Below are 16,136 nucleotides of genomic sequence, written 5' to 3' on the forward strand. Positions count from 1 at the left end.
GATTAGAGTTTGGGTGATATTAGTAATAAAACACCTGAGTTCTTTCACTGATAGTTTTGCTTAGATTAGTTACTACTGTGTAACTTACTGTCTAAACCTGGCAGTGCTTTTTTAGGTTAATATCATTTGCCTTTCCTGTAAAACCAGTGGGGAGGACCAAGTGGGAGCAGAACAGAAAAATGTAATTTTGCCAGTTGAGATTCCTTAATTAAAATGAAACATCAAAATCTCTAGTTCCTCGTTTAATTCTCCAAATATGTTTACTCTCTTAAGAGTAAACTAACCAGTTACTAGCAAAGACTATAAGTTTTTGTTTTTCTTAATTTATTGCTGAGTATTACAAGCAGTGTATTTTTATAGGTAGCCTGTTTTGAAATTCAGTTTCGAGGTTGGCATTAAAGGTTAGGCTGGGTGCTGTGGCTCGTGTTTGTAATCCCAGCACTTTAGGAGGCCAAGGCAGGAGGATCACTTGAGCCCAGGAGTTTGAGACCAGCTTGACCTACATAGGGAGACCCTGTCTCTACAGAAAAGAAAAAAATAAATCACATTAGCCAGGCACAGTAAAGTGAGATGCTATCTCACACACACACACACACACACACCAAATTAGTTACGTTTCCATATTTTTTAAACCTTAAGCCTTTTATGCCAGGTAGCAAACCATGTTTTTTTTTTTTTTTTTTAGACTAATCAAAACTGGTGATAGCTTTGAAAGTGTAGTGTAGCTAATCGTATTGTACAGGGAGTGCTTTAATTTGGGATATCCTTAAAGGGACTCTAACTTCTGCTTAAAGTCAGCTGTTTATATACCTATTGTCCAAATGTCCATGCTTTTCTTTCTGTGTTGAGTAGATTTTTATCTTTCTCCTGGCCTCATTTACTAACAGATAAGTACTCACAGAAGAACCACTGCTGAAATCCACTTCAGCTTTTAATCTGAGAGTTTTTATCTCCAAAAGGAACAGGATACAGGACACTGCTATTTGATCCAAAATGACGCCCATGTGCTTGGCAGGATGGTTTTCAAAAGCATGACAACTTCAAGGAAAGGAAATGTTTGATTACTATTTGGAAGCAGATATTTAGGTCCGAAGGACAAATTATTTGAAAATTGGTTTTTCTAAGCATGATTTTGCAGCTTATATTTCTTCATAGATAATTAGTCAAACTGAAGGAGTTTACTGTTGATTTTGTTTTGCTTTATCATTTTGAAAAAAGTCAGATGGCCCTTTTATCTTGACTCGCTGTGATTGGTTAAATCATAAAAGAGTACTAGCTAATTGTTTCTAATGCATTCAGAGTGAAAGGCATAGTGAGATATGATCTACAGTTTTTAAAAATATTTTCATACTGCATTTCAGTGTTACAAATGACATTTAAAATCTTAACATGCCTTTAAAATGCATATAGTATGATACTTGCTTTCTAAATACATTAATATAAAATACTTAAATATGAAGGAAATTTATTTTAGAAACTTAAGTCATAAAATCACTAAATGTAGGGGGTCTTATAGCCATGCATTCATAAAGGAATGGTTATAAACATAGACTAATTTGCTCTGCTTTCAGAGAGTGAGTGTACATAACAAAATCTTTTTATTATTGTAGTGAGTTTCCCTTCTTTTTGTCTGTATTTTCATTTATCTTTCCTTTTCCTCCTTCCATTTCCTGCTTTTTCCTTCCTTCCTATTTTCTCTTTCTTATATTTTTTCTTGCCTCCCCTGTTTTCCATTTCTTTTCGTTTTTCTTATTTTTTTCTTTTTCTTCTCCCTTTCCTTCTGTGGGTAGAGATTACTCCTGTCTCATGTACAGTTGGCCTTTCCCATCCATGGGTTCCACATCTAGGGTTTTAACCAGCTGCAGATCAAAACTATTAAAAAAAATACAATGCAAAAATACAAATAATACAATATAAAAATTATTGATGAAGCATTTCCATTGTAATAGGCATTATAAGTAATCTAGAGATTATTTAAAGTATATGGGAGTATGTGCACATACTATGCTCTTTTATATGAAGAACTTTAGTATCCATAGGTTTTGGTATCCATTGGAGGGGGGCCCTGGAACCAGTCTCCCTTGGGATACCAAGGGACCCTTTGTCCCACAGTTTCTCAGTGTAATTGAAATTGTAACTGCTGAAATTATAATCATGATTAGGAAAACAATAATGAAATTTTTGATTTTCGTTTAAGCAAGTAAAGACTCAATTTTTCTGTTATTAGCATAATGAAATGGGTAATAAATCATGTTTCCTCTTGGTCTTTGGCAGGGTCTGAGAGAGACTAAGCATCCATACACTTTTGTGTCAAAGGAGGGTTTTAGAGAATTACTTTCGGTCAAAGGTGCTCCTGAAAAAGCTATTCCTTTGCTACCTAGACTGATTCCTGTGCTAAAGGCAGCTCTGGTATGTCATTTATTTCATTGTACTTTATATTTGAAAACATGATAGAAAAGAAAGCTGTAATATATTTAGAATATTGTATGCCTTTTTTCCTCCAAATTATATGCAAACTAGTCCTTTATCTGTGATTCTGACATATTTGCAGAATTAGGCAACTGTTAACTCAGGGCCAGATGACTACATACTTGAAGACATCTTTAGAGGATGTACTAAAGGTAAAAAGGGACATTTTAAGTAATTAGAGGAAGTAATGAACCTCAAATCAGTCTTTCTGTATGCTACATATATTTTAGTTAATGCTTCAGTCAGATGGAAAATTTGTTTTTTGCTTCAGATGTCCTGTGTTGAAGGTTATTTTTAAAATTCTAGGTTTTGTTGACTATCTTCTGATTTTAAATGTTTAATCAGTCTTACCCTTTTCTCTACTTGCTTTCCCTTTTTTCTAACCTATCTTTTCTTTCCTTTTCTCCTCTCTTCCCTGATGCCCATACACCCCCCAACTAACCAACCTTACAGGTCCATTCGGATGATGAAGTGTTTGAAAGAGGATTGAATGCTCTAGTTCAGCTAAGTGTCATTGTTGGTCCTTCTCTAAACGACCATCTGAAGCATCTGCTTACAGGCGTAAGTACTGCAAAGATTAGATAATGATTGACTGTATGTATCATGCACCATCCATATCTCTTCATGATTTAACAACTTCAAATCTTCAACTCAAAACCTTAAAAATCTCATCATCCTTAGCAAAAAATATACAGATCGTTCATAAAACATTTTACTAATGGACAGTATTATTTTTATTATGTTTTTTAAATGGAAAGCACCTACAGGAGCAGAGTTCAGGGTTATAATAAAAAGTAAACCACCCGGGCGTGGTGGCTAACACCTGTAATCCTAACACTTTGGAGGCTGAGGTGGGTGGATTGCCTGAGCTCAGGAGTTTGAGACCAGCCTGGGCAACATGGTGAAACCCTGTCTCTACTAAAATACAAAATATTAGCCAAGCGTGGTGGCATGCACCTGTAGTCCCAGCTTCAGGAGGCTGAGGCAGGAGAATTGCTTGAACCTGGGAGGTGGAGGTTGTAGTGGGGCAAAACTGTGACAGTGCATTCCAGCCTGGGCAACAAAGCGAGTCTGCACTTCAAAAAAAACCAAAAGTTGAATGGATAAAAGCTAATGAACAGGAACATGGTATTATGCTCATGTTGATTAACTATGAATTTAAGTGGTGCCCATACACTGTCTTGTGTAATTATATATTACCAAACATGTGTAAGTATTTTTGTTTTTCATTGTGATGTTTTAGTGAATCTGTAAATTGCATTCAGGAAGAGACTTTTTCCTGATATGTGTAACTTTAATATAAATATTTACTGGGACCCTGTGCAGCCCATGAGGTTCCCAAGACCACTCTTAGGTTTGATGATTTGCCAGAAGGATCCATGGAACTCAGGAAAGCTGTTATTGGCTGTTATGGTTTCTTACAACACAAAAAATAATAAAGATTAAAATCAGCAAAGGTAAGAGGCACATAGGGCAGGGTCCATGAGAGACCAGGCATGGAGTTTTCAGTTTTCTTCTCCTAGTGGAGTTATTCATGCAGTGTTTTTTTGTTTGTTTTAATTATACTTTAAGTTCTAGGGTACATGTGCACAACGTGCAGGTTTGTTACATATGTATACGTGTGCCATGTTGGTGTGCTGAACCCAGTAACTCATCATTTACATTAGGTATATCTCCTAATGGTATCCCTCCCCCCACCCCACGACAGGCCCCGGTGTGTGATGTTCCCCTTCCTGTGTCCAAGTATTCTCATTGTTCAATTCCCACCTATGAGTGAGAACATAACGGTTTTTGGTTTTCTGTCCTTGAGCTAGTTTGCTGAGAATGATGGTTTCCAGTTTCATCCATGTCCCTACAAAGGACATGAAATCATCCTTTTTATGGCTGCATAGTATTCCATGGTGTATATGTGCCACATTTTCTTAATCCAGTCTATCATTGATGGACATTTGGGTTGGTTCCAAGTCTTTGCTATTGTGAATAGTGCTGCAATAAACATACCTGTGCATGTGTCTTTATGGCAACATGTTTTATAATCCTTTGGGTATATACCCAGTAATGGGATTGCTGGGTCAAATGATATTTCTAGTTCTAAATCCTTGAGGAATTGCCACACTGTCTTCCACAATGGTTGAACTAGTTTACAGACCCACCAACAATGTAAAAGTGTTCCTATTTCTCCACATCCTCTCCAGCACCTGTTGTCTCCTGACTTTTTAATGATCGCCATTCTAACTGGTGTGAGATGGTATCTCATTGTGGTTTTGATTTGCATTTCTCTGATGGCCAGTGATGATGAGCATTTTTTCATGTGTCTGTTGGCTGCATAAATGTCTTCTTTTGAGAAGTGTCTGTTCATATCTATCCTTCACCCAATTTTTGATGGGGTTGTTTTTTTCTTGTAAATTTGTTTGAGTTCTTCGTATATTCTGGATATTAGCCCTTTGTCAAATGAGTAGATTGCAAAAATTTTTTCCCATTCTGTTGGTTGCCTGTTCACTCTGATGGTAGTTTCTATTGCTGTGCAGAAGTTCTTTAGTTTAATTAGATCCCATTTGTCAATTTTGGCTTTTGTTGCCATTGCTTTTGGTGTTTTAGGCATGAAGTCCTTGCCCATGCCTATGTCCTGAATGGTATTGCCTAGGTTTTCTTTTAGGGTTTTTATGATTTTAGGTCTAACATATAAGTCTTTAATCCATCTTGAATTAATTTTTGTATAAGGTGTAAGGAAGGGATCAAGTTTCACCTTTCTACATATGCCTAGCCAGTTTTCCCAGCCCCATTTATTAAATAGGGAATCCTTTCCCCATTTATTGTTTTTGTCAGGTTTGTCAAAGATCAGATGGTTGTAGATGTGTGGTATTATTTCTGAGGCCTCTGTTCTGTTCCATTGGTCAATACCTCTGTTTAGGTACCAGTACCATGCTGTTTTGGTTACTGTAGCCTTGTAGTATAGTTTGAAGTCAGGCAGCGTGATGCCTCCAGCTTTGTCCTTTTGGCTTAGGATTGTCTTGGCAATGTGGGCTCTTTTTTGGTTCCATATGAACTTTAAAGTAGTTTTTTTCCAATTCTGTGAAGAAAGTCATTGGTAGCTTGATGGAGATGGCATTGAATCTATAAATTGCCTTGGGCAGTATGGCCATTTTCACGATATTGATTCTTCCTATCCATGAGCATGGAATGTTCTTCCATTTGTTTGTGTCCTCTAGTATTTCGTTGAGCAGTGGTTTGTAGTTCTCCTTGAAGAGGTCCTTCACATCCCTTATAAGTTGGATTCCTAGGTATTTTATTCTCTTTGAAGCAGTTGTGAATGGGAGTTCACTCATGATTTGGCTCTCTGTCTGTTATTGGTGTATAAGAATGCTTGTGATTTTTGCACATTGCTTTTGTATCCTGAGACTTTGCTGAGTTGCTTATTAGCTTAAGGAGATTTTGGGCTGAGATGATGGGGTTTTCTAGATATACAATCATGTCATCTGCAAACAGGGACAATTTGACTTCCTCTTATCCTAATTGAATACCCTTTATTTCTTTCTCCTGCCTGATTGCCTTGGCCAGAACTTCCAACACTATGTTGAATAGGAGTGGTGAGAGAGGGCATCCTTGTCTTGTGCCAGTTTTCAAAGGGAATGCTTCCAGTTTCTACCCATTCAGTATGATATTGGTTAGGGGTTTGTCATAAATAGCTCTTATTATTTTGAGATACGTCCCATCAATACCTAATCTATTGAGAGTTTTTAGCATGAAGGGTTGTTGATTTTGACAAAGGCCTTTGCTGAATCTATCGATAATCATGTGGTTTTTGTCTTTGGTTCTGTTTACATGCTGGATTACGTTTATTGATTTGCATATGTTGAACCAGCCTTGCATCCCAGGGATGAAGCCCACTTGGTCATGGTGGATAAGCTTTTTGATGTGCCGCTGGATTCGGTTTGCCAGTAATTTACTGAGGATTTTTGCATTGATGTTCATCAGGGATATCGGTCTAAAATTCTCTTTTCGTGTTGTGTCTCTGCCTGGCTTTGTTATCAGGACGATGCTGCCCTCATAAAATGAGTTAGGGAGAATTCCCTCTTTTTCTGTTGATTGGAATAGTTCCAGAAGAATGGTACCAGCTCCTCCTTGTACCTCTGGTAGAATTCAGCTGTGAATCCGTCTGTTTCTGGACTTTTTTTAGTTGGTAAGCTTTTAACTGTTGCCTCAATTTCAGAGCCTGTTATTGGTCTATTCAGAGATTCAACTTCTTCCTGATTTAGTCTTGGGAGGGCGTATGTGTCCAGGAATTCATCCATTTCTGCAAGATTTTCTAGTTTATTTGCATAGAGATGTTTATAATATTCTCTGATGGTCGTTTGTATTTCTGTGGGATCGGTGATGATATCCCCTTTATCATTTTTTATTGCGTCTATTTGATTCTTCTCTGTTTACTTCTGTATTAGTCTTGCTAGTGGTCTATCAATTTTGTTGATCTTTTCAAAAAAACCAGCTCCTGGATTCATTGATTTTTTGAAGGGTTTTTTGTGTCTCTATCTCCTTCAGTTCTGCTCTGATATTAGTTATTTCTTGCCTTCTGCCAGCTTTTCAATGTGTTTGCTCTTGCTTCTCAAGTTCTTTTAATTGTGATGTTAGGGTGTCAGTTTTAGATCTTTCCTGCTTTTCTCTTGTGGGCTTTTAGTGCTGTAAATTTCCCTCTACACACTGCTTTAAATGTGTCCCAGAGATTCTGGTATGTTGTGTCTTTGTTCTCAGTGGTTTCAAAGAACATCTTTATTTCTGCCTTCATTTCATTATGTATCAGTACTCATTCCAGAGCAGGTTGTTCAGTTTCCATGTAGTTGAGCAGTTTTGAGTGAGTTTCTTAATCCTGAGTTCTAGTTTGATTGCACTGTGGTCTGAGAGACAGTTTTTTATAATTTCTGTTCTTTTACATTTGCTGAGGAGTGCTTTACTTCCAACTATGTGGTCAATTTTGGAATAAGTGTGATGTGGTGCTGAGAAGAATGTATATTCTGTTGATTTGGGGTGGAGAGTTCTGTAGATGTCTGTTAGGTCCACTTGGTGCAGAGCTGAGTTCAAGTCCTGGATATCCTTGTTAACTTTCTGCTAATGTTGACAGTGGGTTGTTCAAGTCTCCCATTATTATTGTGTGGGAGTCTAAATCTCTTTGTAGATCTCTAAGGAATTGCTTTATGAATCTGGGTGCTCCTGTGTTGGGTGCATATATATTTAGGATAGTTAGCTCTTCTTGTTGAGTCGATCCCTTTACCATTATGTAATGACCTTCTTTGTCTCTTTTGATGTTTGTTGGTTTAAAGTCTTTTTTATCAGAGACTAGGATTGCAACTTCTGCCTTTTTTTTTGTTTTCCATTTGCTTGGTAGATCTTCCTCCATCCCTTTATTTTGAGCCTATGTGTGTCTCTGCACATGAGATGGGTCTCCTGAATACAGCACACTGATGGGTCTTGACTCTTTATCTAATTTGCCAGTCTGTGTCTTTTAATTGGAGCATTTAGCCCATTTACATTTAAGGTTAATATTGTTATGTGTGAATTTGATCCTTTCATTATGATGTTAGTTGGTTATTTTGCTCTTTAGTTGATGCAGTTTCTTCCTAGCCTCGATGGTCTTTACAATTTGGCTTGTTTTTGCAGTGGCTGGTACTGGTTGTTCCTTTCCATGTTTAGTGTTTCCTTCAGGAGCTCTTTTAGGGTAGGCCTGGTGGTAACAAAATCTCTCAGCATTTGCTTGTCTGTAAAGGATTTTATTTTTCCTTCACTTATGAAGCTTAGTTTGGCTGGATATGAAATTTTGGGTTGAAAATTCTTTTCTTTAAGAATGTTGAATATTGGCCCCCACTCTTCTGGCTTGTAGAGTTTCTGCCAAGAGGTCCGCTGTTAGTCTAATGGGCTTCCGTTTGTGGGTAACCCAACCTTTCCTTCTGGCTGCCCTTAACATTTTTTCCTTCATTTCAACCTTGGTGAATCTGACAATTATGTGTCTTGGAGTTGCTCTTCTCAAGGAGTATCTTGGTGGCATTCTCTGTATTTCCTGAATTTCAGTGTTGGCCTGCCTTGCTAAGTTGGGAAAGTTCTCCTGGATAATATCCTGCAGAATGTTTTCCAACTTGGTTCCATTCTCCCTGTCACTTTCAGGTACACCAATCAGACGTAGATTTGGTCTTTTCACATAGTCCCATATTTCTTGGAGGCTTTGTTCATTTCTTTTTACTCTTTTTTGTCTAAACTTCACTTCTCGCTTCATTTCATTCATTTGATCTTCAGTCACTGATACTCTTTCTTCCACTTGATCGAATTGGCTACTGAAGCTTGTGCATTCGTCATGTAGTTCTCGTGCCATGGTGTTCAGCTCTGTCAGGTCATTTAAGGTCCTCTCTACATTGGTTATTCTACTTAGCCATTTGTCTAATCTTTTTTCAAGGTTTTTAGCTTCTTTGCAGTGGGTTCGAACTTCCTCCTTTAGCTCGCAAAAGTTTGATCGTCTGAAGCCTTCTTCTGTCAGCTCGTCAAAGTCATTCTCCGTCCAGCTTAGTCCCTTTGCTGGCGAGGAGTTGCGTTCCTTTGGAGGGGGAGAGGCGCTTTGATTTTTAGAATTTTCAGCTTTTCTGCTCTGTTTTTTCCCCATCTTTGTGGTTTTATCTACCTTTGGTCTTTGATGATGGTGACGTACAGATGGGGTTTTGGTGTGGATGTCTTTTCTGTTTGTTAGTTAGTTTTCCTTCTAACAGTCAGGACCCTCAGCTGCAGGTCTGTTGGAGTTTGCTGGAGGTCCATTCCAGACCTGTTTGCCTGGGTATCAGCAGTGGAGGCTGCAGAACAGCGAATATTGCTGAACAGCAAATGTTGCTGCCTGATCTTTCCTCTGGAAGTTTCATCTCAGAGGGGTACCCGGCCGTGTGAGGTGTCAGTCTGCCCCTACTGGGGGGTGCCTCCCAGTTAGACTACTCGGGGGTCAGGGCCCCACTTGAGGCAGTCTGTCCATTCTCAGATCTCAAACTCCATGCTGGGAGAACCACTACTGTATTAAAAGCTGTCAGACAGGGACATTTAAGTCTGTAGAGGTTTCTGCTGCCTTTTGTTCAGCTGTGCTCTGCCCCCAGAGGTGGAGTCTACAGAGGCAGGCAGGCCTCCTTGAGCTGCGGTGGGCTCCACCCAGTTCGAGCTTCCCAGCTGCTTTGTTTACCTACTGAAACCTCAGCAATGGCGAGCGCCCCTCTTCCAGCCTCGCTGCCACCTTGCAGTTCGATCCCAGACTGCTGTGCTAGCAATGACCGAGGCTCTGTGGGCGTGGGACCCTCCGAGCCAGGTGCGGGATATAATCTCCTGGTGTGCTGTTCGCTAGGACCGTTGGAAAAGTGCATTATTAAGTTGGGAGTGACCCGATTTTCCAGGTGCCATCTGTCACAGCCTTGCTTGGCTAGGAAAGGGAATTCGCTGATCCCTTGCGCTTCCCGGGTGAGGTGATGCCTTGCCCTGCTTCGGCTCACTCTGCACCCACTGTCCTGCACCCACTGTCCAACAAGCCCCAGTGAGATGAACCCGGTACCTCAGTTGGAAATGCAGAAATCACCTGTCTTCTGCGTCGCTCATGCTGGGAGCTGTAGACTGGAGCTGTTCCTATTCGGCCATCTTGGAACTGCCCCCCTCTTCATGCAGTGTTTACTTCTTCCAGCAACAATGTGTGGCAATGTGCATGGAGTATTGCCAACTAGAGAAGCTCATGTGAGCCTTAGTGTCCAGGGTTTTTATTGGTGTCTGTCTTGCAGGCAAGACTGCCTGCCTGTGTGGTTGACATTAGTCTACGCCCTCTCTAGAAATCGAGCTAATACCCTGTGAGCCAAAGTTCTCATCATAAATGACATTGTATAGACTACCTGGTGTCACCTGAAACTCCCATGTTGACAAGGATACCCTGTCCGGGAGGACATTCCAAGAGCTTAGAGGTTATCATTCAAGAGCTAGGGGCAAGGGCCAAACATGGGGCAAGGGCCAAACATTAGGCAACGGAGATTCTATACCGCATACTGATAGAAAGATTAAAGACTTAGATAGGACCTCCCTGTCTGCATTCTTCTGTATTTCACAGCTGAGGTATGATTTTGATAATGGTTCCACTGTTTTTTTCTTGCATCCATCCATATGAGATCCTAGAACTGTATTTTTAACTTCCTATTCCACAACTAGTGTAATACACCCCAGGAACTACCTGGTTAACAGTATAAGAAGTAGTTGCGATGGTGACTCTTATCAGGGATAGGTATGCTCATAGGTGGTAGATGAAATTCCGTGAGGTTTCCGGTGAGGAGAAGACATAGTGAGAACAGACTCTGAAGCCTTGACATATGAGGAGTCTTATGACAGAAGAAAGAGAATCTTGGCAGATATTTGTAAGCTTCATGTCAGGGGGTGTGGCTGACCAACTACAGGAATTTCACACTAGTATACAAAGTGACTCATTCAAATATTCAGTAGTTTAATAATAATCTCTTGCACTCTGCCCTCCTGTTTTGTGCCAGGTATGCCAAGCAGTGAGACTATAATCCTGAGCAGAAACAGGCATGCTCTCAGTCCTCGTGGAGATTGTTGGTTTTGGGTTTTTTTTTTTTTTTTTTTTTTTGCAGGTGGGTGGGGGATGTAGAAATAAGCAGCAAGGACATCTGCTGAGAAAATTGGGATGGAGTCAAGGGGATGTGATATGTAGAGAAAAGGAATCACACTGGATCCTTCCTCAAAGTCAGTAAAACAAGGCTTCTTAAATAGCCTCTCAGTTCCACCTCCGATGGCAGAAAGAAAAGACCAGATTAACAATTGTATACATTTGTTTTGTTTTCTAATCTTTCTGGGTCAGTGGCATTTATCTTTGGTCACTTGCATTCCTCCTCAGAGCTCTGCTTTTCCTAGACAAGGACTGACTGAATGGGTATCTAGCTTTCCTGGGCTGCCAGCACTTTGGGAAGACCTAGACACCACCCTGACCATCAGATCCTGGTATTATATAAAGAGTTCTAGAAATAGGTTGTGTGAAGGTTAGTTCCTGGTCTGTTACCACTCACTATGAGACAGACACCACTGAGGACGTCAGTGAGGTGCTATCGGACCCCCTTCGTCCCTCACCCCCATCTTCCATACCTTTCAGCCTCAAAGCCTTCATTTTCATCTGGTTTATAGACTTCTACATTAGAAGTTTATTGGAAGAAAGGGCATTCTTCTAGAAAAAGTTTTTCAAAACCAGTTACTGAACCCCTGTATACAACTCATTTTTTTCCTCTATGCAAAATAAACTATACCTTTTCTGAGCTGCAAATGTATGGGACTTTAAAGAGGGAATAAATCACCTGAAAATCTTGCTTAAAAATGTAGATTCTGGGCTTCTGCCCTGGGATTCTGGTTAAGTATGGTGTGACACCCAAGAATCTGCATTTTTAAACAGCATCTCAAGTGATTCTGATGCTGATGGCCCATGGATCTGCCTATAAACCTCTGTGCTATACAGGGTGTATACAGATTCAGTAGGGTAATGCAGTCTGAAGAAAGCAACTGGAAGACTGGAGAGGGACCCTGTCCATCCCCAGGGCATTCACTGTTATAAATTACTCATGTAAATCCTCCATCCTTTGTCCTCTCTTCCCTTTTTATTGCAGGAAAATGTGTGTTTTAGAGGCACAGCTTTCCATCATGGTCCTCAATGCTCTTGCAAATTACAAAATCACAAAATATGCTGTTTTATAGAAACCTTACTTCAGATAGCATACTGAAGCAGATTTTGTAGGATTGGTTTTACCTGAAATAATGTGAATTCATTGTTTTTTAAAACAAATACAGAGGTACCTTATATATGTAAATTTCAATGAGATGCTTCCTAAAAGAAGCCTTGAAATCTAAAACAAGGGGTGCTCCTGAAGATTTACTTATGAGTATGGTGAGCATTGTTAAATTTAAAGTCATTTCGTTTCCCCCTAATCTTACTTTAAAAGCTTTCCAAGAGATTAATGGACAAGAAATTCAAAGAGCCAATCACAAGCGCATTACAAAAGCTAGAGCAACGTGGCGGAAGTGTAAGTAGAATATTATTCCTTAAGTCTTTTTTTTTTTTTTTTTAAACTTTTAGGTGTATTACTAAATTGACACATAAATAACATATACTATCTCATTTCAGCCACAGGTAACTATGTGAAATTGATAGTTATTTTCCTTTTAGAACTCAAGAGTTTCTGTTTCTAGGTCACACTGTTCTTAAGCCCTGTGACTCAGACCAGACTCAGGTTGAATAAATATAGGGCTTGTACACTTTCACAGTGCTTAATGTGGCACTCCATGTGGCACAGTGGTACAGTTTTTTTCTTTAAAGTATTTTCAGTGGTTTAGTTTTGACCATCAAAAAGTTCAGAAAACCAAATGATTAACTTAGCTCATTGAGGAAAAATACTTTTTTCTCTTTGATTTGCTGCCTTTTCTGACTCAGACGTCCAGATGATTGCACTATTCTGTCTGTAAGTGCGTGCATACCCCCATAGGTGTACACACACACACGGACACATGTGCACACACAGTGCTGGAATAGTTTAATTGGTTATTCTAACTTTTCAAGGTACAAAAATATGGAGGATTTCATAACTGTATGGTGTCAAATTACTAGACTAATTGAATTTTCAGCATTTGAAGGAAGCATTCAGATAATCTCGTCTTAGAAATATTTCCATAAAAGCAGTCCTTGCTTTTGGAAATTTTGTTTAATTAGATCTTAATGATAGAATTGCGTGTGACCATCTTAACATTGCATAACTTAGTTCCATTATAGGTACTTCTAAAGGAATTAGTTATGAGAAAATCTACCTGATCATATACAATTTTAAAATGGCAGACATAAAGCTTTAGCAAAATACCTCATTTGACCGATCTCAATGAGTTGTTTGATTGATTATATTCTTTCCATGATGGATGCCTAGAATACAGTTGACAAGAGGAAGTAAGTGCCTAAGCCTACTAGATAATGAATTTCTTTGTTGTGTTTGGGTCCTAGGAAGAGCATTAGCATTCAGACACCTTGTTGAGGAGATGTGCAGAACCTTCCCCTAGCTAATCCCATGTCTCCTCTGCAGCAAGGAGATTCTTGCTTGCTCTCTGAGAACTTAAATGCAAAATATATTTCTCCTTTCTTCTTCTTTGGAGTGGAAGTGAACAAATGCTAAATAATGATGCCACAGCTTTTCAGTGGGAAACACTCCCTAGGTGATTTTCTATATCCTGTGGACCAGTATGGGAAATGGGACAAGTAGAAAGGGACAGGCCAAGCATATTAGATTTTGTGGTGGGAGTGGAGGGGGTGTGGAGGAGAAGATAGTATATGTGTAAATAAAGTTTAGAAACAGCACATTAAGATTTCGAAGGGGAACACAGAGCTGTAGTTGAGTAATCCAGGATCCCAGAAATATCAAATTCTTTTTTTACTACTCCATCTTACTAGCTTTGAATGTTGCTAATACAGAATTTTAAAAAAGATTTTGTAGCTACAAGGGCTGTTGTTATTTATTTTCTTCTGACTCGTCGTTTCCCCCTCCTTATGTCCTACATAATATTTTAATAATGATTGATGTAATTGGAATAGAAAATTTTCTATTGTAATTACATGCCAAAGAATTTCTCTTAGCTTAATTATTACTGTGCTAACTTCTGTTACTTTGTAATCCTTCATGAAATAAATGAATGCTCTTCTTTCTCTTCTAAGAGCTTAAAAGCTTATATATCTCTTTCTTTCTTAAAATATTAGAAATTAAGTCTAAAAATGAGTGTTCTCAGTTGTGGTTTCTCATTTCTTGGGACTTGTGTATATCAGTGATGGAACTATTCAACTTCTGGGTACAGGAAAGTATCTGTTACAGATAGTCACAGTGTTACTTTCTTAGAACTGATCTGCCTTAAATTGAAATCAGTTCATTCTTAGCCTGATTTGATTTTTTTCTAAGTGAAATGCACATTTATTTTGGGAAAGGCATAACACAAATCCTGATTTTTATTGATTGTGTGGGACCTTAACTATGTGGCAGGTACTCTGCTGAGTACTTTTTAGACATGAAACTCACTTACTCTTGCTAGTCATCAGAGGGAGATTTTGTTGTTATCTCCCTCTAGAGATCACGGAACTTAGGCACAGAGAAGTAATTAGTCCAGGTTTGACAAATAAGTGACTAGTAGATGCTGAATTCAGATACTGGTAGTCTGGCTTCTAACTACTTTTCTAGTTAGATACTTCAAAAAAAGAGAAAGAAACAGCCTATATTTTATTTAACTCAGCAAAAAGTCCTTCTTATTTCATCATTTTGTTCTTACCCCTTTTTGTTTGTTTTGAGTTTTGGATACTTTCTGGGCATATTCCTGCAAATATAATACCTATTAGGGGAACTCTGCGTGATACTAATAATGCTCAATTTTTTTCTGTTGACAGGGAAGCCTTAGCATCATCAAATCTAAAATTCCAACATACTGCTCCATATGCTGTTGAAGAAGGGAGCCAACAAAAAGTGTTTTTTCTACCTGGTGATGTGTCAAGCACTGACCGTGGGTACTCATTTATTTTATTCTTTTGTAAATCACAGCCACCATTCATTATTTACTAGGTTAAGATGAATATACACTGAATCAAAGTTATTCATCAACAAAAAAGAACAGTTACTAATGGAAAGTTATTAAAATAAGTTCTGTAAGAGTACAACTTTGAGGTTTATTTTTTGTATTTTTATTATTTGTGCGAAGAACCATTATTGAGTTTGCAAGATAAGATGTATTTGTATTTTCTAGTGTCTTTAACAGTTTTTTGGCAATCAGTTTGTAGCTGTGCCGTTATTTTTATAGACAGTTTGCCATTTCTTGGGTTTAATGTTTAACAAGGCTATAGAAATTTAAAATAGTGGACAAATGTTTGTGAATACACTTTTAAAAAATTGTTTTAAAAGAGAAAAGTGGTCTTGCTTTGTTGCCCAGACTGGAGTGCAGTGGCATAATCATAGCTCACCACAAGCCTCAAATTTTTATGCTCAGATGATCCTTTCATCTCAGCCTCCTGATTAGCTGGGACTATAGGCATGTGCCACCATGCCCAACTAATTTTGAAATTTGCTTGTAGAGATGGGCTCTCACTCTGTTGTCCAGGCCGGTCTCGAAATTCTGTCGAGTGATGCCACCATGCCTGGCCCCATGAATACACTATTAATATTGTTTGTAAATATGTATTTTATAATGTACAATGCTTGGAGAATTTTCAGAGTGAGTATTCTAGTTTAAAAAATTTTTTCTAATTCTGGAAATTCTATTACAAGTATGTTGTTTATTACAACTCATTACAACTACCTAAATTTTAGGTGTTAACTGTATTTAAGTAAATGTTATTTTTGCATTTCATAGCCAGAAAATACTGATGTTCACAAAAGATATTCAGCAATTAAAATGTTAAAACTTGTACATGCATTCATTGATTTTGTTGTGCTTATGTTTGTTTAGCAATTTTTAAGAAGCTTTTAAAACATAATATAGAAAAACATAATATAGACATAGTTCAGAATTTTGATGTAATAGAAGCAATTCCCTCTGGCTACAACAGCTAACAGCTGCCTGCCTGCTGGCCTTGCTTTTACCTGTTTTCATTGCATTTGGCA

General features: G+C 38.5%; 1 protein-coding gene across 33 annotated transcripts in view; it reads left to right on the top strand.

Annotated features, from left to right (window-relative positions):
- PACRGL (parkin coregulated like) overlaps nt 1-16,136 on the top strand; it is a 55,373-nt gene that overhangs the window by 13,132 nt on the left and 26,105 nt on the right. For 21 of the 33 annotated variants that reach the window (XR_010116199.1, XR_010116200.1, XR_010116195.1 and 18 more), the window contains 5 exons: nt 2,275-2,409; nt 2,923-3,030; nt 12,462-12,542; nt 13,434-13,453; nt 14,930-15,042. Coding sequence is in view for 9 of the 33 variants with exons in the window: in XM_063619443.1 (XP_063475513.1) it covers nt 2,275-2,409; nt 2,923-3,030; nt 12,462-12,542; nt 13,434-13,453; nt 14,930-15,042 (457 nt within the window). In the remaining 24 variants the exon portion in view is untranslated. Of the gene's footprint in view, nt 1-2,274; nt 2,410-2,922; nt 3,031-12,461; nt 12,543-13,433; nt 13,454-14,929; nt 15,943-16,136 lie in introns of those variants that run through there. The other 12 variants (XM_063619447.1, XM_063619446.1, XM_063619445.1 and 9 more) reach the window with 6 other exon arrangements.

The sequence above is a fragment of the Symphalangus syndactylus genome, chromosome 16 (assembly GCF_028878055.3).
Source record: "Symphalangus syndactylus isolate Jambi chromosome 16, NHGRI_mSymSyn1-v2.1_pri, whole genome shotgun sequence".
In the NCBI taxonomy this organism is placed as follows: Eukaryota; Metazoa; Chordata; class Mammalia; order Primates; family Hylobatidae; genus Symphalangus; species Symphalangus syndactylus.